The 26691-nt window shown below is 48.5% G+C and overlaps 1 protein-coding gene across 5 annotated transcripts in view; it reads left to right on the top strand.

Annotated features, from left to right (window-relative positions):
• PAMR1 (peptidase domain containing associated with muscle regeneration 1) overlaps positions 1–26691 on the top strand; it is a 150512-nt gene that overhangs the window by 69686 nt on the left and 54135 nt on the right. The window contains exon 1 of one of the 5 annotated variants that reach the window (XM_059139848.1): positions 10183–10553. The exons of 3 other annotated variants lie outside the window; for them this stretch is intronic. In XM_059139848.1, coding sequence (XP_058995831.1) covers positions 10481–10553 — 73 coding nt within the window. In that variant the 5' untranslated portion in view covers positions 10183–10480. Of the gene's footprint in view, positions 1–10182; positions 10554–26691 lie in introns of those variants that run through there. One more of the 5 variants, XM_059139815.1, reaches the window with a different exon arrangement.

The following is a 26691-nucleotide window of genomic DNA, read 5'->3' as shown; positions in this document are numbered from 1 at the left end:
CCCTAGACTGTGGCAGAAAGCCACCGCTACATGTCTAGTGATGCCAGCCCCCATCCTGTCAGGACATTTCTAATGGCCTTGGTGAATGGTGTGTTCCCTTAGTCCTTCCATTGGCCAGAATCTCTAATGTGTCTTTTCTCTTCGTCCAGTATATCCTACCCAACACGCCTCACACCCTGAGCTGTTTAATTCCACTATTCTCCTGTGGCATGTCAGGCATTACCACTTTGGTCATCATGGGCTAATATTTTCTCCAGCTTTCTAAGACTTACCTAGCAGCAGGTTTGCCCATAGCCAGGGGTTCTCGCCAGGGCGTTAAATCCCATGACCCTGAAGAGTACCCCCAAGTAAATGAACTTTTGCATATCTTTTCATATGTTCTGTACTCCTCCATCAAGCACCCCCAAAATCCAATCCCATGGGTCCCGCCCTAACTCCTGTGGCTACATGCTAACTCATTCTTACAGCTCCACTGGGGTTTGCCTTTCTCTTTCTTTATCAGACGCATCACTTCCTAAACTGAGAATTAAATCTAGTTATTGATCTGGCAGTCGGGACAGGTCTAGAGGCAAAGTGTTGAGGAAGACACCTGTTCTCTTGCAGTAGGGAGGCCTATGGTCCATCTTCTCCCAGGAAGGAGTTCTGGCTTTTATTAGGGACAGGTGAGCCATGTCCGTAGGCTTGGAGGAGTCAGGGGCACCTTTGGGGCATCCTTCCAGATGACTCTGTCTTAGGTTTAAGAGTTCATGTCTTTCCTGCCAAAGCACAGTAGATCAACATGGACGAAGCATTCGACACTCTTTGAAGCTTGGTGATTATAAATATTAGAACCCGAGTGTGTCCACTCTCCTGCAGGAGCTACCAAAGGGGACCACTGTCTTTCATATGTAGTTTTTGTCTGTTAATTGTTCTTTGTTTCTCCTTCTCCCTCTGTAGGGATTCAGTTCAGCTCAGTAACCAGCTCTTTCCGTTGTCCTTAAATGTGTTACTCCCCCACAGTGTTCCAAGGCCTGAATCATCACCCCAGCCAGGCATTCTCCCCCACCAGGATGTTCCTTGAAGTAAGCCCCTGTGGACTTTTCAGCAATTGGATTGCCGCCTTATGCCAGGAATCATCCGTGCCCCAAATACCATTTGGAGTGGAGCGTTCCTTGCCGGCCAGTGTGGTGAGCCATGCAGAGCCCACACCCTGCCTCACCACCTCTTCTTGTTGATCAGTCCTGGTACCAGTTGTGTGGGTCAGTTCTCTAAGAGGCAGAAAGCAAGCAGAGTTAGAAGTGTAAAACAAATGGTTGGTGGTAAGGCCTGTGAATGGGGGAGGGGGTTCAGAGTAGGCAGGGAGAGCCTTGGGGCTACACTGCAGGTCTGGCACTGAAAGGCAAGGGGAAACAAAGATTGAGTAGGATGCGACTGTGACTGACCTGGTTGGGGCCTGGATGAGAGCCTCAGCCTGGCACAGTGCTCAGGATCTTTTGGCCAGCCTGGTAGGGAGCATTAGGTAGGGCAAATACTGCCTACAGAGAAACCCTACATTGGGTAGAAATGGCTAGATCCCATACCCTCATGGGCCGAAGGCTGGCTGGGAAGACCATGGCTTCAATTCAGATGCCAGAATCAGGTCATTTTGGGGTAGGCTTCAGAGGGTCCGCTCATATCCCCAAATTAAACAAGAATCAATATGTGTGTATTTTCCTAGGACCGTAGCTTTTCCCTAAGTTCTCAAAGGATTTTTAATGCCCAGAAGCTGATGTGACTATTGTTAATCAAGCTTCACTTGATCACACCAATATCTCTCCTGGCCCCTTTCCTATGCCCCCTTTCTAAGTATGGGTTGTGTCCTTGTGCACCAGCCACCCTGGCTTTCTTTGAGCTCCTCAAGCGTGCTAAGCTCATTCCCACTCAGAGCCTTTGCCTTAGCTGTTTCCCCCGCTTTCTTCAGATGCTCCCATGGCGCTTTACGTCGAGCTCAGTGGACAGGTCACCTTCTCAAGGAGGCTTGCACTCCACAAACTACACTTCCTTCCATAGTCACTCTGCCGCACTTCTCCATTTCATCTCTAGCATGGCACTCTGGCCCTCTGATTTTCCCTCTTTGTTGGTTATGTCTTTGCCCAGTGGTATGGAAACCCCATGAAAAGAGGAAGCATTCAGTCTTGCTCACCAAGTTATTCCTGTTTCCTAGAATGTGCTCAACACATAGGAGACACTCAACAGATTTTTCTAGATTGAAGAATAATTGTTTGTCTTCTCTACCCATCAGAAAATATTATCCTGGATTCCTCTCATACATCTCCCTATTACTCCTTCATAGACCATAAGATAGAGATACCCTTATCAACAATTCAGACATACGAAAAACTTTCAGAAGATAAAAGGTATCTGTGGATTCTCCTTAAAGATAAACCGATTTTAACATTGTGCTTTAATTTCTTCATATTTTTCCTTGGCTTCCTTTATTTTTTAGCTAAAATTGCTAAAAAATATTTTGTGACGCCCTTCGTTTTCAACTTTTTTTGAAGGTAGCGTATGTCACTACTCTTGTATGTTCTAACAGGTTAATGATAGGCATTTGCATTCCTAAACAATATATGCTATTTTTATGTGTTCTGAGATTTTACATAAGTGCTTGCCTGCCAGATGCATCGCCTGGTGATTCAGCCCTGGGTATTAAACATTGTTGTTGCGTCACAGAATTAAATAACACTGAAGCCACCACACTTGTGGGACTTATTGCTAGACAAGGTCATAAAATGTCCTATTGTTTAAGCTGTGTGCATTGGGTTTGTTGTTCTGTGCAGCTAAACACCTCTGTGATCATCTCATTCTGGGGACATGTTTCACTGGAGCTCACTCGCGCTGGCTAGCAGGTGTACCGGGATACAGATGGATTGCCCAATTCTGAAACCTCTTGTATTTGTAACTGACTGCTGTGTAACAAATTCAGCAGCGTAAGACTCCACGATTTATGATCTCCTCCGGTGTCTGAGGCTCATGAGTCTGGGAGCTGCCCAGCTTGGGGGGAGGGTGTTCTGGCAAGGAGGGCTGTCTTGAGGTTGCCATCGGGTTGCCCGCTGGGGCTGCGGCCATTGGGAGGGCTGAACAGTCTGCTTCCAAGCTCATTCACACCACTGTTGCCTGAGAGTTTCGGTTCCTTCGCACGTGAGACTCTCTGGAGGGCTGCTCGCACAACACGACAGCTGGCTTCTCCCAGAGCAAGTGATTGGGGAGCAAGAACCGGGGGTGCTCCTCCAGCACACCCCCATATCCACGTGGTCATGAGCTGGAAGTCACCTCTGACAGCTCTCTCACCGTTATTCCCACATACATGAGAATCACGGATCCTATCTGGTCGACTTCCACAGCGCCTCTCATGTCTGCCACTGGTGCAGGATGTAGGCAGAGAGAGCTGAGTCTGATGTGCAAATCTGACACAGTCACTGATCCTCGAACTGGTTCCCATCACCCTGAGAATAAAGTTCATGGTTTTCAAGGCCAGCCTACATCTCTAGCCTCTGTATTATGGGCTCCTCTTCAGCCCTTGTCCTCTCCTCTTCCTACCCTCCATTTTTCTTTAGGTCTGAAGCTCCATGTCATGCCCTTAGGGAAACATTTCTGACCCTCTACCCCGCCAGTTACATGCTTCTAGAATGTTCCTTCCTCACACATGTTGCTCTTCACATTTGCTCAGTGTCCCATTGCTTTCTGGTCTATACATCCACAAGGTGAGGCCCCACACAAGTTTTATTCAGAACTGTATTTCAAGGACCTGAAGTGAGGATGGATACGTAGCAGACGTGCAGTAAATTGAACCGAGTAAGTGAGCAAATGATTTTTATCTGGTTAAGCATTTGTGCTTCCTTCTTGGCTTCCTTCGGTGGAAGAAGTCAAGTTGCTTTACATGCAAATTCTACTAATCCCAGTGAAAAATGTAGCAAGACTGAACCAGACACTCAATGCAAGGGACCCTCCTTCCTGGGTTTCTCTGGGTCCCTTGACAAAGACTGTCTCCTTAACCAAACTTGAGTCAGGCTTCTCTAAGCTCCCCCTCCTTTTTTTTCCCCATTAGACCCCATCTTGAGTCTTATCCTCAAGAGCAAGAATCCCAATTTAGTGAGAATCTCCCATCATCAGTATCTGATCAGCCTGGCCTGCTTTCAGCAAGAATCCTGTCAAATCGTTTTGTCAGAATCTTCCTCTTCCTCCTCAGTTTCCTTTTGGTAATTCTCCCTCAGCGGATCCCTACCCTGTTCCGTAGCTCTATTTCCAGACTTTTCCTTGTTGTTAACCCTGATCTCTCCCTACTTCAAGGCTCCATTGCACTGGTCTCTTGAGTAAAGTCTTCCTCGCTGTCTTTAAACAACTGTCAGGATAAATTTTCCTTTAACGCTTGCCCCAGGTCCATTCAGGACAGGCCTCTCAACTTGTCTTCAAACAAGAGCACACGCTGTCCCTGGACCTCCAACGAGCAGCATAAATACAAGGCAATCTATTTTTCAGACATGAATTTGTTTCAAATTAATTTAGGACCATAACCTGACGAGACCTAAAGGAAATGGTAGCTGTTTAATTTCAGTTGAACATCTGAAGGGAGGATTTTTTGAAGGCTCTTAAGATTTGGTGTCCATACATAGTTAAAGTAGTCCACAGTGATCGAACTACCATTATGTATGCCAGCCTCTTTTAATCTTCTCACCAAAATGATAAGGTAGCTATTACCTCCTTTTTCACAGATGAGAGAAAACTACGGCTCTGAGGGGCCGGAGAACTTGCCCAAGTTCCCCTAGCCAATAGTAGTAGAGTCTTGATGCATACCGGGGTCTGGTGACTACACTGCCTTTTTTGTGTCACGGTACCCTGCCCTGTGGCCTTCCCTTAGAGTTATTCTACTTTTGTTCCCTTCTTCACTCAGAATGGCTCAACTTTACATAATTTTTGAGCCAGCCACTTGGACTGTGGTCAGAGTGCATTTTTTTTTTTTTAAAGATTTATTTACTTATTTTTAGAGACAGAGAGTGCACATGGTGGGAGGGGCAGGGGGAGACAATCCGGAAGCTGACTCCCCTCTGAGCGCAGAGCCAGATGCCCGGGGCTTGATCCCAGGACCCCAGAGATCATGACCTGAGCCGAAACGAGGAGTCCACCTCTTAACCGACTAAGCCACTCCAGCGCCCCTGTGGTCAGAATTTGTGCCAGTTTTCTTTATAAAGCTTTGCCGTTCAGTTGCATAGGCAACAACTGTTTTTTTTTTTTTTTTTTAATTGCTTTATAAACACACATATGGAAGTCAAGAAGAGGTTTCCCCAAGTGATTCAGGAGCACTTTGATTCTGAAGGAGGGAAGCTCCCCAGCTTTCTGCAAGGAGCATGAAGAATGACCTAGAGCAGGAAGAATGTGGCCAGAGAGAGAACTGCAGATGAACCGACCCCCTAGGGAGCCTGGCTCTCTCTGGGAAACAGTGGAGCCGGGCCAGACCTGGAGACAGAGCGTCATTGCTCCTCGTGTAGGTGAATAGCCGGGATTCATTAGCGCTGGAGACTTCCATGGTGGACAAGTTCTAGCAGGCTCCGGGGGATGGGCCCTTTGTCTTTCCTGCAGACCTACCCCTCTCCGTTTCAGGTCCTGGTTGACTTGAATTTTTGTGTTTTGCACAGCTGATGAAAACTAAACTTAATTACCCATTAGGCTGAGATGTTTCTATCAGGTTTGCCGACCCGTCTGCCCCAATGGCAGACTGGGGCGCTGTTGGTGCACAAGACAGCCTTCCCTGCTGTTTCCTCCTGTGTGCTCACAGGCGAGCAGCCTCCCGGGTGGGACAGAAGAAGGGACAGGTTTTGCTGGAGTGCCTCATCCTTTTGAGTGAAAATGAGTGGGTATTGTGACTTGTCGTGAAATGGGTGACTTCATCTACTACAGCCAGCTGTTGATTTCTGAGTGCTGATGGTAAGCAGAGAATTCTTAATTCCAGGTATCATCCCCTACTTCTCAGCACGGCACTTGGCCCTTTTCACCCACAGCTTTCTGGTGATTTATTTCTGCCAGAGGTGGGGGTCCAAGAGAAGGGCAGGGGGGGGCAAAGGGTAATAAAAATGGCCAACATTTACTGAGTACTTGGTGTGTTATAGGCACTGCTCTGAGTGCTTGACTCCAACTCTCTGGGGGCAGGCTCCATTATTCTTCCCACTTAACAGATGAGGAAACTGAGGCCATCATGGGTGAGATTACCTGCCCAGGTGTACACGGTTAGTAAGTGCTCCAGCTCCATTCATCAGGAGCCTGTGCGGTCCAAAGCAAGTGCGTTTAAGGCAGAAATGGTGGGGGAACGTCAGGGGGAGGGCCAGTCCTTCAAATATCCACTGTGCAGTTTGTAGCCTAAACATAACCTCTGTGCATACAAAGCCACTTTCCCCAAATCCAATGAATATTTTGTCAACTTCTCAATGTCAACTTATGAACACCAGTGATTGAAAATAAGTTGGGAGTTTGCAGATCCTTTTGAGACTTTGAAGAAGGCTATGGCTCCCTCTTACTCCAAAAACAATGCATGCAGGATTTTGTGTATAATTTGCGGAGGTTTAAAAACCCTCCAAAAACTCCCTCCCGAGAGACCCCATGCTATCCAGGTTAAGAACCTCTGATTTAGAACAATACTCAACTCTATCGATATGAGAAATTGAGTTGATTATAATGGGAAGAGAGGAGACTAAACTTGTGTAGGAAAATCGAAGTTTGTGTAGGGCCGTTTGGCCTCGGGCAAACTCCCGACTTTCCTGTGTTGTAGTCATGACCTCCCTCTCCCTCTGTGAGCCTGGGTTTATTGTGAAGTTCAACAAGGTAATATTGGATCAGGGCTTTGTGTTCCCCAGAGAAATATGTTCTGCTTCTTTTTGAGAATTCCTTTCGAGACTCTGTAGCCCTAGGAAATTCGTAAACCCAAATTAGACAGCAAATGAGCAGGGAACAATTATACTACTGTGGGCATTCCAGAAAGAGGAGTGAGAGGCTGTTTCCAGGTTCCTGAGCCTGGAGGAACAAAGACCTGGCGCTGGGGACTTCTTTACGTTTATCACCTAGAGTCCCAGCCTGGTGGGGTATAGTTGCTGTAGGAATGAGGCTGCTGGGTGATCTGTTTTGATAAGTGGCTGAGTATGTGTGTGTGGGGGGTGGGGTCGGGGGTGGGGGGTGGGGGGATGGAGATGAGGGAAGAAGGAAGTGGTAATGTCAGCTGATGGGAGGAACAGACTCCTGAGAGGCTCTAAGGCCTCAGTATTTGGAAACTAAGTCACCACATCCCCAGGCCCATCACCAAAGGACTAGGGCTGTTTGGCCAGCAATAAAATGAACCTCCCCTCTTCTCACCTCTGACCTCCACCCCGCAGATATGTTGCCCTTTGGTATTTTCCTGCCTTTTAGAGGCTATTCTTTGTGCTAATTTTAATCGGTTTTCACCTGGATAGGGAAGTTGAGGGTGAGGAAGAAGGCCCGTGTCAGGCCATAGCGTCAGACTCAGGCCCATAGTACATATAATAATATTTATTGAGCATTTAGTATGAGTTAGGCAGTGTGCTGAGGGCCCTGTTAGGTACATAGTCTCCTTAAATTCTCCTGTCTCAAAGTTTGATGATTATTTCCATTTTACAGATGAGAAAACTGAGATTGAGAGCGTTAGTTAGCTTGGTTTAGGTCACTGTATTGGGAAAAAACAAAACAAAAAACAAAAAACAGACCAAAAAACCTCCCCAAGCCCCTGTCCTTCTTTCTCCTGGCGTATCCCATACTCTCCTATTTCTACCCCACTCACTTCGGACACTTCTGATATGTGTGACCCCCCCCCACCACCACCACCAAGCAAGTCTTTAACGCCAGCTGGGTGTCCTACAGTTGTACTCAATTCTGACAGTTCCTGGAGAGGATGTCACATCCCACAGGTCAAGGGCTCCGTCCTACAAGACTGTCCCACTTCAGATACCAACTTCAAGTACGAGGTCCTCAAGTTACCCACTTGGTTACAATGCAGAGGGTCCCGTGACATCCTCCCCCTTGGATTCAGTGACTTGCTTGAAGGGCTCACAGAGCTCAGGGAATCTCTTACACTTGCCAGTTCATTAAAGGAGGTGATGAAGGATACAAATAAAGAGCCAGATGAAGAGATACATAGGGGAGGTCTGACAGTCCCACGCTTCTACCCCCATGGAGTTGGGCTACATCATCCCACTGATACATGGAACGTGGAAGCTCTCCAAACCTTATACTATTGGGATTTTTAGGGAGGCTTCCTCACTGGAGACATTACTCACCATTAATTCCATTTTTAGCCTTGCTCCCTTCTCAAGAGAATGGGGGCGGGGGTAGGGCTAAAAATTCCAAGCTTCTAATGACTTGGACTTTCTATTGACCAGCCCCAACCAGGAGCCCACCTGGAGTCACCTCATTAGGACAAAGACACTTGTATCACCCGGGAAGTAGAAGGGTGTCAGGAGCTCAGTGCCAGGAACTGGAGGCAGAGACCAGCATATATCTTCTCTGATCTCACAGTCATAGAGTCAGAAAGTGGTGAATCGCAGCTTTGAATACCGGTCCTTGATGGCCGAGTTCTAGCTCACAGTCACTTCGCTGAGACGGTTGAGATTCAGGAATTTCTTTCTGAGAGGAGCACCTGTGCCAGGCCCCTGCCTATCCAGTCTGTCCTGAGCCCTGGCGGTTCTACCTTCCCTAAGTCTCTCCCACTGTTTTCCCCTTCCACTCCATTGCTTACTGCTCAGGCTGCTGTCAACGGTCTCAGGGGTGCTCTTGGTGCCAGCCTTGGCCTCCTCCATCCCCCGGTCTGGATGCCAACGTGACTTTTCTTCCTAGATCTTTGCTTTGGGCCCAGAACACGCTGCTCCTAGACTACCAGAGCCCCTCATTCCAAGACAGAGTAAAACCCAGTGTAACCACTTGTTTCCTCTTTTCCTGCCCTCTGCCACATCCAAACTGTACATATTATCTATCCTCTTGCGTTGGCTTTTGTTCTGATACTTACATTCTTCTCAAAGCTGTTTAAAATGCGTTTTAATGGTACACGCTGCCATGGATCCTTTGGGAACAAGAATACACATAAAATTGTAATATACACAGGTAAATACTCATCATTTCCCAGTGGCACTGGCCCAATTCAGTCCTTCCTCCTAGAAAGGCCTCCTCACACCCTTCCCTGGATTGAGATCCCCTCTCTCAGGCTCCAGGTGAAGCTTCCCCAGTATAGGTAAATTTCCCACTGCCCCAGGCCTGAATATCATCCACTTCTCCCAACTTTTGTTCTTCATTGGACAGTACAAACTGGGACCAAGCATGGCCTGAAACCCTGGCACTTCCCTGAGTTAGACCTGGCTGTGAACTCTGCTCTGGCACTTCCTGCTGAGGGACCTTGAGCAAGTCACTTCATCTCTGAGTCTGTTTCAGTGTGGAAAATACCATCACTGAACGTGTACCTGTGATTAAATGCCATAGTCACAGCATCCTAAGATGTGGTAGAGACTGATGGCTAGGATGATAGAACTTAGATCTGGATTCAAACCCTGGCTCTACTACTTACTTACACGGAGACCGTGGATGAACTATTGAAAGCTCAGTGACTCCGTTTCCCTATCTGTAAAATGGAGATGATAGCGGTTTATTATGAGGACTAAATGAGTTGATGCATGTAAGATACCTAAATGCCTGGCACAGAGAAACTGATTTTAAAAAATTGGCTATTATCTTGTAAAGCATCCTTTCTTGTTATTCAAGATTCCATTTGCTGTCCCTATGCCTAGATGGTCACAACAGAGGCAGTGGCTTATGTGTTCTTTTATCCCTAATACTCTGCTTGGCATGTGCACAGGATCTATTTATGCTGCTGACCACACCATGATGGGCATCGAGGGAAGATGCCTACAGATGCAAAGAGGAGGGTTTCCAAATTGTGCTCACCTGGATTAGATGCTTGAGGTGGAAGGAGTGGAGGGTTAGTTCCCTCCTCCTCCCCACTCCAGCCCCGCCCACCCAAGCAAGACCTTAAGAGCCTCAGAGTGCCATCCCAGGCAGGACTCCTCTGGGTGGGGGTGGGGCTGGGTTTCCGGCCTCACCTGAGCGGCGCCACAGCCCCGCCTACCTCTGCCCCCAGCCAAGGTGCTGTCCGCTCCCCCGTCCCAGCGGGCTGGCCTCCTGCCCCGGGCGTCCCTTCCAGCCGCAGCCCGGGGGGCCTCCCCGCGTGGCCACACCTCCCGGGCCCCGCAAGGGTTAAGGCGGCAGAGAGGAGAGGTTTTGGGCTGACGTCGCTCTGGCTGAAGGTGGTTCCCCTCCGAAGAGGATGGGAGAGCCTGGCGAGCTGAAACCCGAGCTCCCGCTCAGCTGGGGCTTGGGGAGCTCCGTGTAAGAGCCGCCTGCCCCCGGCCTCCCGCGGTCCCTCCGGGTCTCCGGTCCCTCCGCAGCAGTCGCTCATCGGGGCACCGGCTCTGGAACGATGGAGCTGGGCTGCTGGACGCAGTTGGGGCTCACTTTTCTGCAGCTCCTTCTCATCTCATCCTTGCCTAGAGGTACCGTGAGTAGCGTTTAGGGCCCCCCTCCCAGGGGTATTTCTCTCCTGGGTCCGGTGGGGAGCATGCCTGGGGCGCCCCAAGGGATGGCGCTGGGCGGGGGGCGGGGGTTGGGGGGACCTCCAGCTCTTCTTCTAGTCCAGTCTAATCTTGGGGGCTTGGCTGAGGGTGCTGGAGCCTCTGACCTCCCAGAGAATGTGACACCGTTCTATCATCTCAACTTGGGGGACAGAACTGCCTCAAGAAGGGGTACCGGCTCCAGCTTACTTTGCTGGTTTTCGTTTTATCTTCAGAAAGCGCAGACGGACCTCTGGGAATCTATCCCGTCTGACTCACCCACTCTGGCTGACAAAAGGGAGAAGTTTCCCCCTGGAAGGAGCCCCCCCAGAGGTGAAGCGGGGAGGAGAGAAACCAATCAAAAACAAGGCTGGCAGCAAGGGGGTCCCTCCCGGTAAAGGTTGCTTGGTGAAACGCTGCTTGTCACGCCCTTCAGGACAGAGCCCAGCATGGGAGATTGACCGGCTTAGCACATATGCACTTCCTTCCCATAAGAATGAGAAAGAAGAGAAAGCTGAGGTTAAAAGTGCAAGTCGTTTCTGGGGACACACAGAGTTTGTTTAGAAAGAGCTCTGGCTTGTGTGTTTTTCACTATCATTTTCTGAGCCGCAAACCCCATGTCGGATGGGCTCCCTGGGCGAGTGAGGCTGAAATGCAACCAGGGCTTTTGGGGGCCTCTTGGCTCAAGGAGGGGATGGGAGGCTGGTCTTGTCAAGGCTCGCTGGCAGGCAAGAAAGCAGGGACTTCTTAAGAGCATCTGTCCTTGTGGGGTTGCCTCGGGGCAAGGGGTCAGGAGGTGGGTAGGACCTCATCAGGGAAGGACAGGCTGACACGTGCAGGTGTGACAAAACAGAGCAGCTTTGGTAGGAGCAGGGAGCCTGTGAGCATTTGCTATTCGACTTCTGGCCGGTTCACCTGTGTTCTAGAGAGGGACGTGCTGTGTGGCTGCAAGTAGCTGGTGCACGTCCCAGAATGAAACCGGGTCAAAGGGGGTGGCAAGGACCTAAAATCAGTAGACTGCTCTATGGATGGGGGCCTCAGCCATAGGCACAGCCCTTCATGATGAACTAAATTTAAGCCAAGATAAATGGGGGTGTGTGTGTGCAAAACACACACATTGACCCATTTCGGTCAATACTTTCCATGTACCTATAGCCCGCCGGCCCCAGGTGGAATCTTCTCCCTCGCCAGCTGGAGGGGTTGCGTTTGAATTTTGCCTGCACAGTGTCTAGAGCAGCCCACAGACAATAAATAATGAAGGAAGAAGGAGCCCATGAGGGGCTTGATAATCCATAAACCTAGATGCTCACCTCGGGGTAGGTTGAGGACTTTGCATTAGGGAAGTTCTTCCTGTTCCCATCTCTACCTTCTGGAGCCAAGCCTCCCGGGCATGGTGGCCCGAGCCCAAGTCCAGGGGAGGCTGGTTCCTTCCCAGAGCACCAGAGCTCTGAGGACTAGTTTTCTCCTGGCTACAACAACGCTTCCCTGCTTCCCCCTCCCGCCTTTTTTTTTTTTTTTTTTTTCTAGTTTAGTTTTGTTTTTTTTGTAAGGTGGCAGGTGAGATGACTCAGATCCATATAAGTTAAAGAAAAAAGCTCACCTGCCCAGGATCTGGAAAAAAACCCTTTACTCCTAACCCCAGAATCTCTTGTACCTTTTGCTATGGAAAAGCTTCAGGAAGGGTGACTGGTTTCTTGGCAGTCAGGCTGCTGACCGAACTGGGGAGCAACTTCCAGCAAATTCACGTGTCTATTTTTTTTTTTTTTAAGATTTTATTTATTTAGTTGACAGATCACAAGTAGGCAGAGAGGCAGGCAGAGAGAGAGGGGGAAGCAGGCTCCCTGATGAGCAGAGAGCCTGATGTGGGGCTCGATCCCAGGACCCTGAGATCATGACCTGAGCCCAAGGCTGAGGCTTAACCCACTGAGCCACCCAGGTGCCCCAACTTCACGTATCTAGTGAGGAGAGGTCGGTTGTTGTAAGTTCACCCTTGGAGGGGGAGACGGAGGAATAGAAGTGGAGAAGGAAAACAATTCCTCAAATAGTGAGTGAGTCCACTCCCGGCTGGAATGCCAAATCTGGCCGGCTCTAAAAAAGCCCGAAAGCAGATTTCGTCTCCTTACTTTTCTCGAGAGGGTTCGCTGAGACGTAAACATCCGTAAACATCCGCTGGGATGGCACGGGAGGTTGTTGCTCACAGACACCGGACTCCTGGTGGAGGGTGAGAATGCAAACTCGAGGCCAAGTGATAACCCGGCATAAACAGCATGTGGGGGAGAAACCCGACTCCACTGACTTCACCAATAGCAGGAGCTCTGCCAGCAGGATCCTGCTGAAGAGGAAAAACTCATTTAAAATATGTGGCTCTGGGGAATGAAACCGTAATATGGATAATTTTGCAAGTGTTGCTTCCAACAGACATTAGCTTGCGGCGAAAGAACCTAAAGGCAACCAGGGAAGATAATTTGAAGCCCAGATATTCAGTGGGCAGGAGCAGCCAGCTGAGAAAGGGGGTGTGGAAAGAAAGGGGGGGGGTGGAGGAGTGGAGTGGCAAGAAAAAAATTCGAGGTTGGTTGATAATGGCATGTGTTAGCAAATTCCAAGGAGAGAGTTATGAAAACTGGGCCATCTTGGCTAGGGTGGATTTTTGTGGGAACCATGAAGACCGTGTTCCCCTGATGTATACACTGAAAGCTCTGGCTTCTCTACCAGGAAAATAATTTGATGGTGGCATCGTGGATTTTTGGAGCTGGGAGTGACTTTGGAGATCATTTAATGGGAGTACCTTAATTTCAGAGGACTCTGAGCTGGAACATATCTGGCCCAGTCTGAGCCAAATGCTGTACGTAGACATTCATGAATTCTCAGACCACACGAATAAGGTAGAGCTGTTATTATCTTCATTTTAGAAATGGGGTTTAGAGTGGTTCTGTGACCTATTCAAGGATACACAGGCACGGTTTCTCAAAAAATTAAACATTTGACCTAGCAATTCTACTTCTGGGTATATACACCAAAGAACTGAAAGCAGGAACTCAAACAGGTATTTCGTACACCAGTGTCCTTTGCAGCATTATTCCCAATAGCCGAAAAGGGGAAACAACCCAAAAATGTCCATCAGCGGATGAACAAAATGTATATATGTATACAGAAATCTTAATCTGCCTTAAAAAAGAATAAAGTTCAGGCTACAGGGACGCCTGGGTGGCTCAGTGGGTTAAAGCCTCTGCCTTCTGCTCAGGTCATGATCCCAGGGTCCTGGGACTGAGCCAGGAGCCTGCTTCCTCCTCTCTCTCTCTCTGCCTGCCTCTCTTCCTCCTTGTGATCTCTGTCTGTCAAATAGATAAATAAAATCTTTAAAAAAATGTAAAAAGAAAAAGTTCAGGCTACAACAGGGATGAACTTTGAAGACATTCTGCTAAGTGAAAGAAGCCAGACACAAAGGACAAATAAATACTATATGATTTTATATAAGGTACTGAGAGCAGTCAGATTCATCAAGAAAGTAGACTGTGGCCAGCAGGGGTGGGGGGAGGCGGGCTGGGGGACTGAGTGCTTAGCGGGGGTAGAGTTGCACTATGAGGTGATGACAAAGTTCTGGAGATGAATATTGGTGTTGGTTACAAGGGCTACCGAATGGAAAGTGATTAAAATGGTAAATTATACATACTTCTATTATGCTGCAATAATGATTTAAAAAAAGAAAAGAAAAAAAAAAAAAGAATACACAGGCAGATGAGCCTGGGTAAGCCCAGACCGTCCAGTTCCTGAGCTCAAGCTCACCTGGAAACAGGTTGACTTAAGCTCACGCATCTCATGGAGGGATCGATCATACCAATGCATAGGTCCACTTGGCACAGCTTCACAACACTGCATGGTAGGGGACAGTCCTGGCTAACCCCAGTTTCGGGGGCACCATTGCTTGGTCTTGGGTGGCAGTGGCAAAGAGGGAGACTTATAGAGCTGAAGGTCTGGCAGTCTTTGGGTCAAAAATGCCTGAAAAAGTATTTATTGGGACATCATGCTTAAAATGTTTGGAACCTGAAAGCTTTGAGGTGGGCTGGTCCTCTCTGTGGCAAGATGCCCCACCTCTTCAGCCCACACTTACCAGCCACTCCCTATTGGCATTTGAGATTTTGACTGCCGTTCTTGAGAGGGTGGAGTAAAAATGGCCAGTGAAAGCGAGAAGGTGGGGGGCTGAGCACTGAATGGGGAGAAACGGGAGAAAGGATGAGTAGCTTGACAGGACTTTTAAAAGAGGGAACGTAAATATATTTTAACGTGTGGGTTTTGTAGAACACGTGGAACCTCCGTGACCACCCACTCTTTCGGTAAAGGGGTTTATTCCCACAAGTGTCCTTGAGCGTGAGCTTTTGGTGGAAAGAGAGGATGAGGTTGGGTATTGTGTCTGGGTCAATAAGTTAGGGACAAAACATCTTTGGACATGGGAGTGTCTCGGAAATATCCCGAAGTCTTAGGCAATACCACTAGCATGGGCTGGAAGTTTGATTTCAAGTCCCCTACATCTGGGATATGCTGGCTAGACAGAAATGGCCGAGAGAATGGTATTGGGTAATCTAATGATTGGCCTTAAGTCAGAAATGATTTCCACCTGCCTCACTAGGGGCAGCCAATCCCCAAGCACGAGAAATTCCCTACCTGTCTCTCCTGAGACCAGCTCTAGAAGCTGTGCTCAATTTGAGGCATGTGCAGGCTGGGGGAGGTGTCATTTCAGTGATAAATGAGGGATGCCTGTGCCCCCCTTCCGCCACGTGGGGGAGGACCTGTCACCCTCACTGTGGGATATGTGAAAGTCACAAGAACCCAGCTCCCTGCCCCCCGCTTCTCTCTCTTTTTATTTTAAAAGGGAGAGAAATGCAGTGTTTACATTTTCCAGTTCCTGTCCGGGGTAGAGGACCCAGAGGCCAGCTGTAGCTTCGAAAGCTACCAGATCAGTGGCAGAAAGTCTCTCAGATTCCAAGCCTGGTCTGCGTTTAAGGAATTCGGTTTGTCAGCCATCCTAAGATCTGGGCCGAAGCATTAGGTTTATGGTAGAGAGAAAACGTAAGAAAAAGCAAGCCTCATACCTGTAAACAAAACCACTCAAGGAAGACAGAGAATTAGAGTTGGCTGGAGATAGCCTACCCTCTTCATCACAGGGTCTCCCAGAACTCCCCACTCAGCTGCTCTCCTCTCATTTTTTTTCTTGGGTGCAATTATACGTGAGTTGAAGCAGAGTGGGTAGGGTTTGTACCTCAAATCCTTCACCCTTAATGAAGGGTGGCCAAACGGCCTTCCATCCTATCCTAGATAAGGGACCTAACCGTAAGGTTCGCCACCCAAATAATTTATGGTGTTTGTGGTAAGTAGCAGGCACTGTCTTATAGGCTTTACATTTAATTTATTTAATCGCACGTGGAAAAACTTAGGCAGAGGGTAAGCTTGCCTAGGTCCCATGGCTGGACATCCGTGTCTTGAACCCAGAGAGTCTGACTCCGTAATCCACTCCTTGAAACACTCCGTAACACCACCACGGTAAGCAATAGGTTCAGCTCAGGTCGATCTGCTGGCTGTATTCTGGCTGAGTCATAAAGGAGCATGGTGTTAGTAGGGAAGTCTGGCTGTCTCTTGGACACTCTAGATGTCCTGAGGGAAACTGAGGCACCGGGCAGATCAAAACTCTAACCATTTTCTGGGATAGCTGTCCCCAGGATTACGTGTCTTACTCTGATTTAGCGTAGCAAGTGAGAATTTCTCTTTCTCCTGGTCAGCCTTGATAATTAGACTCATGTGTCTGTTTGCAGAACAACAGAATGAAGGGTGAGCCATGTTTCACGTCCAGCCCTGACACTTTGTAGCTTAGTTCCTTTATGGGTTTGTTCTGTCAAGATCATCTATGTGTAAACTCAGGCTGTGGAATGGGAGAAGCAGGCCCGGAATGAATAAAGGAAAGCATTTCTTTTTTTTTTTTTCCCTTCTTTTTTGGCATAACGCAGTTGATGGATCTAGCAGGGGACAGAGACACAGTCCCCTTCCAGTAAAATTAAAGATGGGTTTTAACCAATTGATTTCAACCTTGCATGAGGAACTACTGTCTGCTTGACACTAATGTCAAGCAGGTAAGAGAAGTGTCCCCGTCAGCTGGGCAGCACATGAGGATGCGTATTTCTGTCACTCTTCTTCCGCCTCTGCAGTTGGGCCAATGTCCTAATTCCCGCAGGGCGGGCGTCTTCAGCCCCATCCTCTCTGAGGTCCTGGCTGCTTCAGAGGGCGGAGCTGGTGGTCTGGCAGCAAGTTTCCCTGTGAGCAGAAGTCTGGTCAGTTGGTTTGGTGATTGGAAAACCGGGGCTGTCGCCAGAAAGGAGTGAGGAACACATTCAGGCATCGTTAGCTCATGGGGAGACACAGCAATTGTCTTCATAAGCTGAATTCATGCTTGGTTAAAAAAAGATTTCCAGCCGGTTCAATGGAAAACCACTAAATGGAGGGGATGTTGGCCCAGTTTGCGTCAGATCAAATGAATCATTTGAAGACTCTGGGGAACTAAAGCGTCTGTGTTTTTCAGAGTCTCCCCTCCACTTATTTCATAGATTCCCTTTACAGGTGACAACGAATCCCCTGATGCTGGGATCTTAACTCAGAATCAACAGCGATGGTGGGGCACACCAGAGATGTCCTGGGACAAGGAGCCTGAACTTAACCTCTAGCTGGTCACGTCTGCTCCCCTCTTCCCACACGCCCTTGGCTCACCTGGGTATGAGTGGAAGGGGGGGCTTGGCTGCCAGTAAAGAATCTTTGTTGCAGGACTTCTTGGTCTGGCTTTCTGCCTCCTAGTGGGTGGTTGACTGCCTGCTTTTCAACGGTGCTCAGCCTCCCTTCTAGGCAAGCCCAGCTCCCCTGGTCCAGCCCATTGGTGGAAGAGAACACATGAGCATCCCAAGTCTTTGTGGAAACAAGCGACAAACGGCAAGAAACCAAAACATTCACCAGGAATGGACCCAATGGATTCCTCATACCACAAAATTGAGACTCCCACAGTGTCCCAGCAAGAGATGTTTCTAACATCACGCTTTGTCAGCACTCACCTTTCCTGGGAAATCGCATGCGTTTCCTGTGCCCACATTCACGCATTTACTCAGCAGACTTGCTTGTGCCCCAGACCTGATACTTGGTGCTGGCTGCTGCCATGGTGGATAAGGCAAAGCCCGTTTCCTGCAGGCACCTGCAGTCCGCTCAAGGAGCTGATGGTCCAGTCTGGCGTTTTCCAAAGTGGGTTTCATGGAATTCTAATGTTGGAAGATCTTGAGCAAAAATAAAGAGCCCAAACCTAGGATGTTAGGATGAACAGAGTCTGGGGGAGGTGGCAAGTGGCCATGCTCAAGGCATTTGTAGATGTTGCAAAGCCATGTAATAAAGCAAGCTGTGATTAGCATTTTACAAGGTTAAGCCCAGAACCTCTTTTCACATCCTACCTTATACGATCTGGGGGAATGAGGGCTCCCTGGAATGTAGTTTGGAAAACTCTGCTCTCTTGCCTGTAATGAATGCGACATTGCAGAATACCTCACCGTGACGGAGGAGAAGGGGAAAGAAGGAATGCGTATCTGTGCAACGCGGGCTTCTCTTCAGACTTCTACTGCGGGCCTGGCTGGAAATCTGATGCCCTCATCGCTTACCGCCTTCTGGGAGGGCGGAAGAGCCGTGGAGATGCCCCAGTAACACGGTCAGTCTGGGATCACTGGGCAAATGGAATCTGATGAATTCGAGTACAACCGGGGAGTCCCAGGGCTGTGGCCTGACTTCCCGGCTCAATGGGATCCTTGGTGCCAGTCACACGGTCTCCCCTTCCCAAAAGAGGGCACTGTCTGAGCATCCTTCTCACCCCCAGGGGCACTGAGACCCACCACCCTTCCTCACCGTCTCTTCTCCACTCCACCTGCCTCACTGCACACCCGGAGGCTTGTCCCCAGTTCCCCCATTATCTACTCTGGTGTTTGCCGGCTCTGGTATAACCCAGTCGCTGGGACCCTGATTTGCACACCCTGAAGCGGCCTGGGCTCTTCGCGCTGGGGCCGTATCCCACAGCGACAGCACGTGACTTGGAGTTAGTTTTGAGCTGCTCATCGACCTGTTGTTTGCTGTTTCTGGGAACTTCTTTATCCCTGCCTTTGCTAAATATTGTTCCCGTTGTCATGCAACGTGGCTTCTCCCTCGGTCCTAGCACAGCCTGCCTCCTCTCTCTGCCCTGACTTGTTTCAGACTGGATAGCCACAGGGGCAACGGGTGAGGCATAAAACCGGTTGTTCCTTCAAGGGCTATCCTGCGGAAGTGGACTCGAGTCGCCGTGACCTCAGTGAAGACTCAGCCCTCACGTTTCATAGTTGTGAAATGCACCTTTGGTACGGATGTGCCCGTGTTTGAATACACAGGCATGCAGAAGAGGAGAGATGTGGATGGGTGTGACTGTGTATATATGTGGGGTGTACAGGATTGGGGTTTCAAGTATGGGCCAGGGTTTGACTCTGTCGCTTATGGCTGCTTTTCTCGAGCAAGTTCCTTAACTCCTTTCATGTGACCTTCCCCCCTTCCACCCTGTAGACTGAGGATAATAGTGTCTTTCGAGTTTAGTGCTGGGGTTAAATGAGATAAGACTTAAAAGGCTTAGAGGAGCATCTTGCAAACAGGGAGCGCTCCAGAAACGAGAGCCACCCCTGCCTTCCACTGTTCTTCACACCAGCTCACGTTTCACAGGGAATTGAAAGGAAATACTGGGTGTTCTGTCTGTACTAGGATGGGAGTTTCGAGGTCTTGTGTCCCTAACAGGAGATGTTGCCCCTGACCGCCTGTCGTGATTCCAGAGTGGAATCCTCAGGCAGGAAGTTGCCGCAACCTCATCGGGTTCTAGCCTGCAGAGCTGGGGCAAGTAGCTCTGAGGAGGGCTAGCCTGCCCTGCGCTCCTGCCAGCTTAGGGCTTAATGAACCGGACATACCATCAAAAATGCATCATCCTCACTCAGCATCCGTCCACACTTGACCTGTGCTGCTGGCCAGCTGGCTTTGGTAGAAGGAAAATCTGCCTTCTGCCTGGCACAGTGACCGTGGATATGAAGTCAGTACACTAACTCTGGAAGCTATTGGCAAGGAGGTAGATGTGGCCGACCCAGACTCCTGTGTGGCCTTGACATGCTCTGATTCAGAAGGAAGGGTTTGGAAGTGTGGAAGAGGGGCTGGCAGGGGCGGGGGCTGGGGGGATAGTTTGTAGAATTCTTGGGCCCAGGGAAATCCACACTGGATTTTTAGGGGCTAGCTTAAATGTTATTGTTTTCAACTTAGCCATTCTAATGCTTCAGTTGATGTCATATTTGCTGAATTCTATTGCCAAGTACTTTTAGATGCATTATTAAATGTTTTTCGTAGTAGCCAATTCTACTAAAAAAATAAGATCCAGGCAGCTCATATTCCAACAATTGAAATAACCCAGAAGCAGCTGTCCTTCAAGGATTTCCAGCACCACAGTTGCTGAGGATAATGGCAACTGGGGATTCTGCCAAATGCCAGAGTTTAGGTTTTGTTCCCTTGGACTATGGATGTAGAATTTCTATTTCTAGAAGAGAAGCAGCAGGAGGTAAACCATTTCCTATTTAAATAGGTGTCTGAAGAGGGGTGTTAGAGATCTAGAAGCAAGGGGAGGAGCTCAGAATGCCATGATTTTAATATGAGCCTAAAAATGCCTCAGGAGAAGACATTATTACTCACCCCCTTCGCTCCCGTTGCCATCTGTGCCTTAGCCTGAGACGGGATGGCTTTGTATCCTGCAGAGCAGAATGGTAAATGTCTTGATAAATCTGCAGTTGTTCTTTCAAAGCCCTTTCTGCTCATTGCCTTCTTCGGTCACAGGGACATCAACAGCCCCATCAACTGTACATCTACCCACTTGCGGCTTCGGGCTAAGGCGCCTTGTCTACCACGACAGTCCACCGGCATACAAGAGGGACAGACTCAGGATTAACATCTGGGGGGTCTGATTCCCAAATATGTCCATCTCATCAGTGCTGCATTCGTGACACTGCGAGGTCAGAGGTGGGAACCCTCTAGAATCCAGGTAGCGTGTGGGAAGGAATGAGACTCTGGCCCTAGAAAGAGGTGGGTTCTGGTCTTTCTTTCAGCTGAAAACGGCGCCACCTGGGGCCGTGTACTTACCCTATTTCTTCCTCAGTTTCCTCATCTGTTAAGTGAAGAAAGTCAGACTTGCTTTGAAGGCTGGTCAGGAGGATTCAACGAGCAGGTATAGGCCCAGGGCTTGGAAGCATTCCCTGGAGGTGCTGGGACCCGGGGTGCCTAGAGGGATGAAGGCAGGTTCACAGTGGAGAGCAGCCTGCTTTATAAAGGTGAGCAGGGAAATCAGGTGACAAACTGATTTTGGCCTCCCTGTCCCCCACCACGGTACGCATGCCCCCAAACCAGACTCCTATGGACTCCATTAAAAGTTTTATCACTCCTGGGGTGATGAAAACCTTGACTCCACAGCTGCCATTATCTCATTAACAAGAGGAGCTGTGGGAGGGGGCAGCCAAGGTCACGGAGGTGGGGAATCCAGCCAGGCTGGCCGACAGGAAGGTTCTGGAGAACACACGGAGTCTGCAAGCTTTCCCTGTCCCGTGACTCCCAGTGCTGCCTGCCTGGGCTTGGCTTGTCATCGGTCCTGATCCTGTGAGCAGCTGGCCTGACCCTGGGGGCGTCAGGAAAGTTGTGGGCTGTGGAACCGTCCTCAGTCTGGGGAGCGCAGATCCTACCGGAGGAGGGGGGCTGGGAGTGGGGGGCCCAAGCTGTCCAGTCGGATCTCCCGCTGAGGCAGACATCTTTCTTCCTCCCTCTGGTCTCAGAAGGTTTCTAGAATGCAGGATGGTAAAGACTCGGTAGAGGTGTTACTTACATGTGGTTAGCTGGGGGTACCCGGAGGTTTGGATGGACAGAAAGGAGGAAGGGCACAGAATGAAAGCACCTTTCTTTGCCACCTTCTGGGGTGGTCTTGTCTGGGCCTTTAATCTAACAACTGAGGTCTCAATCATGCGAGGAACAGGCGGACCTTGTTTTCCAGAAGAATCCTCTGAGGTTTTTCAGATGGACCTTAATGGCCATCAGGGTCAACATATTTCCTTAAAATCTGGTGTTGAGCACCTGGCCCTCGGAGACCACGCTCTGGGGGACGCAGTTGCTCCCCGCCTGTTGGAGGGATCCCCTGTCCGTCAGCTGGAGAGAGACAGATCAGGGCTGGCGGGCCTCCTGGCAGACTCTCAGGCTGCGGAGGAAACCCGCAACATTATGGGTGAAGATGACGCCAGCGGCTTTCTTCCAGCCCTTCATTTATTCGATGGCCGCTCTGTGAAGCCACGCCTGCCCCAGCTCCTCAGCGTGGCCGTCATGGCCTCAGGATTCCCATTGTCAAAGCAGGACCGGGGGAAGTGGCTTCCATTTTCCAAAGCAAGTTCTGGAAGAAGGCAAGTGGACCCATGGAAATGGACTCCCCCCTGGTGAGGAGACACCGGGGCGGCCTCTGCCCCATCGGCATGGCCGCTGAGAGGGCCCCCAGAGCAAAGCTCAGGACGCCCCAGTTGCAAAGCAACTTTGCAACTCTCTTGCTTTCATTTGCCCCGATTTAAGAAAGAGGGAAAGGGGATACCTGCACACACAGGGTAATTATGCAGTAACTTAAAACCACTTTTGAAGACTACTCAGTGCCAAGAGAAGACATCTCTAATCTGAGAGAAAAAAAGGCAGTTTCTTTCTTTCTTTTCTTTTCTCTTTTTTTTTTTTTTTTTTTTTTTTTTAAGATTTTATTTATTTATTTGACAGAAGCAGCCAGAGAGGGAACACAATCAGGAAGAGTGGGAGAGGGAGAAGCAGGCCTTTCTCTGAGCAGGGAGCCCAATGCAGGGCTCAGTTCCAGGACCCTAGAATCATGACCTGGGCCAGAGGCAGATGCTTAACCACTGAACCACCCAGGGGCCCCCAAAAAGCAGTTTCTAACACAGAACATGATTTGTGATCAGTTTGGGGAAGAAGACTGTCCACATGTGTCAGTATCTGCATGTGGGTATGTATGTCCATTGAAATAAGACAGTTTGAAGGACAGACAGCAAAATATTAACATTATTCCCAAATAGTTTGTATTCCTTTATTTATGATTTTATTTTGGAAGCTTTCATAAGAAATTATTTATATTAAAACGTGTCATGTTTGATTAAAGAAAAAATAATATTTTATCTAACGGAAGAGCTTGGGGGTGAATAAATGTGCTTGGTGCCGGAGCTCTCGGAGCTCGATTTTGTCACGGTCACTTTCTATGTGCTTCTTTCCTGGGAATCACTGATGGGACAGAACACCTCAGTTGCTTGTACAGGGCTTTGTTCCTAACTAGGCAAGGGGGGACGTGCACACCTCTAGCTGGTCAAGCCGGGGCTCGTCCTGGTCTGTTTCCCCCTGAGCTACAGCCTTGTTCACCTCCCTAGGTGATCCTACTGGCCTCTCTTCTTCCCAGAATTAATTCTCTGGAAAGGTTTTGACATTTCTCTTTACTTCTTCTCCTCCTTAGTGCTTTTCCTTGTTTTCTTCACTGGTGAAGTGAAGTAATAGGGCTACATCCTTTAAACTTAAAAGAAAATATATTACTGGTCTCACTGGGTCCTGTTGAAGGTTGAATTGCATGAACAACGTAAAAGCATTTTCTTACACAGATGCTGAACAGCTTTAGTATACACACATGACAACATCCAGTAACTTCTGTCCTTAGGGCTTCTCTCAGGGCTAGTTTCTGGAACTGGCCTTTTGCCCCATATTGAAATTCACTGAAATCTGGACAGCTAAAGCCAAATGACCAGTATGCTCTTTCTGCAAAGATAATTCTAATAAATGGAGAAAAAGCAGTCCAGGAGGTTGCTTTTCTCTGCGTACTGCCTTTTGAAATCTCTTCAGCTGGCCAACTTTAGGTATTTCTTATAGAACATTTCACTCATCTATTTATTTCTTACACATATATTTTGGGAGCACGTTCTTTTCTTTGTTAAAGCTGGGGAGGAAGAAGGGTGATGGGCTTGCCAGACCAGACGGGACGGGCTCGAATCACCAAAACATTAAAACCATTGTCTCAGTCTCTGCCTTCGGCTCAGGTCATGATCTCAGGGTCCTGGGATCTAGCCCTGCATTGGGGTTTCTGCTCAGCAGGGAGCCTGCTTCCCTTCCTCTCTCTCTCTCTCTGGTTCTCTCTGTCTACTGATCTCTGTCTATCAAATAGATAAATGAAATCTTAAACAAACAAACAAACAAACCATTGTCTCTTCTGGCTCTTCCACAGATAACTACCCGTGATCTGATTTAACCGCCCTGACCGTGTGAGTCCTCTAGATTTGGTGCTAACGTCCATCCTACATTTTCCTAATCACGGTTGGTGATGGTGTGTTTGCAGCGTCTGTTTGCCCAAAGCTGCCTCCTCTGTGAAACCGTGACTTCCACAAGTCTGGAAATGGTGTCTGATTTTCTCTCCATCGGATTCCAGCACCCAGCCTCTACTGGCCCATGTGGACTCTTGGGAAATACTTGTATGATGAAAGAATGGATTCATCAGTTCACCTGTATTCTTGGGACTGTGTTCAGTGGGGAAACTCAGGGGTTAAATGACTTGCTGTGGGTCAGATTTTTTTGTTTGTTTGTTTGAGAAGACACAAGTTCCCAGTGGATGCTGTAACAAATTATCACAGACTTATTAGTAACTTAAAACAGCACACCTTTATTTCCTACCGTGCTGGAAGTCAGAAGTTTTAAATGAGGCTTTTGAGGCTAAAAAAACCCAAAGGTGCCAGTGGGCCTGCATTCCTTCCTGAGGCTCCAGGGGGGAATCTGTTTCTTGTCTAGCTTCTAGAAACTGCCGGCTTTCTTTGGCTCATGGTCCCTCACTCTGTCTTCAGAGCACATCAGTCCAGTCTCTGCTTCTGCTGTCACATCTCCCTTTCTGATTCTGGCCATCCTGCCTCCCTCTTGCAAGGGATCCTTGCGATGATGTTGGGCCCACCTAGACGATCCAGCCTCCTCTTCTCATCTCAAGATCCTTAAACTGGTTGTGTCTGCAAATCCCTTTTGCCATGTTAAGCAATATTTTCATAGTTCGGGGCGCTAAGATGTGGGCATCTCTGGGAGGACTATTATTCCGTATGCCACACACAGAATCCTTGGAAAGGAGTCAGTTGACCGAACTGCTAGACAGAGCAGGCTTCCCGCGATCATTCTCTTTGCATAAGATGACAATGCCCCAGACCTTACCTGTGCAATTAATATAATGGGCTTGGGAGGGCAGAGGGGAGCTTGCTCACTGAAGTTAAAAGAAATGCCAATGAAGGCATTTTAGGGAATTCATTCCTGGGTCAAAAGGAGGCCCAGAATATTCCACAGCTAGGCCAGAAGTGAACAAGCCTGCTGCTTAGGGGGAAATGGGCTCCACTCTCTGTTGGAGTAGAGCAGACCTTACTTGGCCTTGCATGTTTAAGTATGAAGTCTTATAAAAGTTGCAAATTATTTTTATCCTGCCATTGTCCTCCTGGGAGTTATTAGCGTTTCTAAATTCTTAGAATACCTAGAAGGATGTAGTGCTTGCCCTAAGATGGACAGAGGGAGGGGGTAAGACATGAGTCACACATGTTTTGGGAGGGGAGAACACACAGGGCTGGACAACCTGGGGGACTGGAAAGGAGGGGTTTGGACCGAAGGCAGGCAACCTGGACCAGCTGTTCCAGGTCCTTCTCTAAGGATGGAGGGGGCCTACCTCTGATTCACCAGCAATACACGAGGGTTCCAGTGGCTCCACATCTTGGCCAACTCTTGTTACTTTCCTTTCCTATAGACATCTAACTTCTGTGAGGTGGTACCTTTTCATGGTTTTGATCTGCATTTCCCCAGTGACTTGTGACGTCAACCATCTTCTTATGAGTTATTGGCCATTTGTTAAGCTTCTTTGGAGAAATATCTGTTCGTGCTACTTGCCTCCTTAAAACACTTGGGTTGTCCTTTTGTGGTTGAGTTGTAGGAGTTCTCTATGTATTTTTGATATTAAACCCATATCAAATATTTAATTTGCAAAACTTTGCTCCCATTTTCTAGGCTTTTTACTTCCTGGACAATGTCCTTTGCTGCACAACATTTTAAAAATGTGATACAGTCCAGCTTATCTGTTTTTCTTTTGTTGTTCATGTTTAAGTGTCATTTCTAAGGGTTGATGGCCAAATACGATGGAGATGTACTCTTGGGTTTTCTCCTCTTTTTCACTTTTAACCAGTAAGTTCTCATGTACATTTCAGAAGCCATTTGCGTCACTGGGCCAACATCAGAAACCGGGAAGCTCAGCTAAGTCTGTCTTGGTGTCTGTCCTAGATAGGCCCACAGAGTAGTGGGGAAGCAAAACTTTGCTAGTGACACGATCACAGTAATCACTCCCAGTCATTCCCAAATGCCAGTGTAAGGATCTTTGCTGGTCTGCCGAAGTTTGTGGGAAAAGAAATGAGAGCATTTTTAATATAGCTAAATTTTTTCCATTTAAGGTACTGTCCCTTATTATGCAAGTGGTTCCTTTCTTTCTTTTTTAAAGATTTTATTTATTTATTTGACAGACAGATCACAAGTAGGCAGAGAGGCAGTTAGAGAGAAGGTGGGGGAAGCAGGCTCCCTGCTGAGCAGAGAGCCTGATCCCAGGACCCCGGGATCACCAATGGAGCTAAAGGCAGCGGCTTTTAACCCACTGAGCCACTCAGGTGCCCCACAAGTCATTCCTTTCTATGAAGCTAGAATGTTCTTATGACCTGAGGCTGACAGGAGATGGTGATGGTTTCTTTAGATGTTTCTACCTGGCAGATTAAGGATGATCAACTCAGTGTCAGACTTCCAAATTTAGGGGAGGAAAATAGAAGACTAAACTGAGAAATTCGAGAGGTTAGAAGTCACCGCAGATGCTAGCGTGGGTTTATGTGGGCCTGCAAATCATGTTGGGGGATCCCTGCCCAGGGTTTTAAGGGAAGCCTTCACAGAGGAGCCAGATTCA

The sequence above is a fragment of the Mustela lutreola genome, chromosome 1 (assembly GCF_030435805.1).
Source record: "Mustela lutreola isolate mMusLut2 chromosome 1, mMusLut2.pri, whole genome shotgun sequence".
NCBI lineage: Eukaryota > Metazoa > Chordata > Mammalia > Carnivora > Mustelidae > Mustela > Mustela lutreola.
The sequence above is the reverse complement of the archived record's forward strand: the minus strand, read 5'-3'. Positions and strand labels throughout refer to the sequence as shown.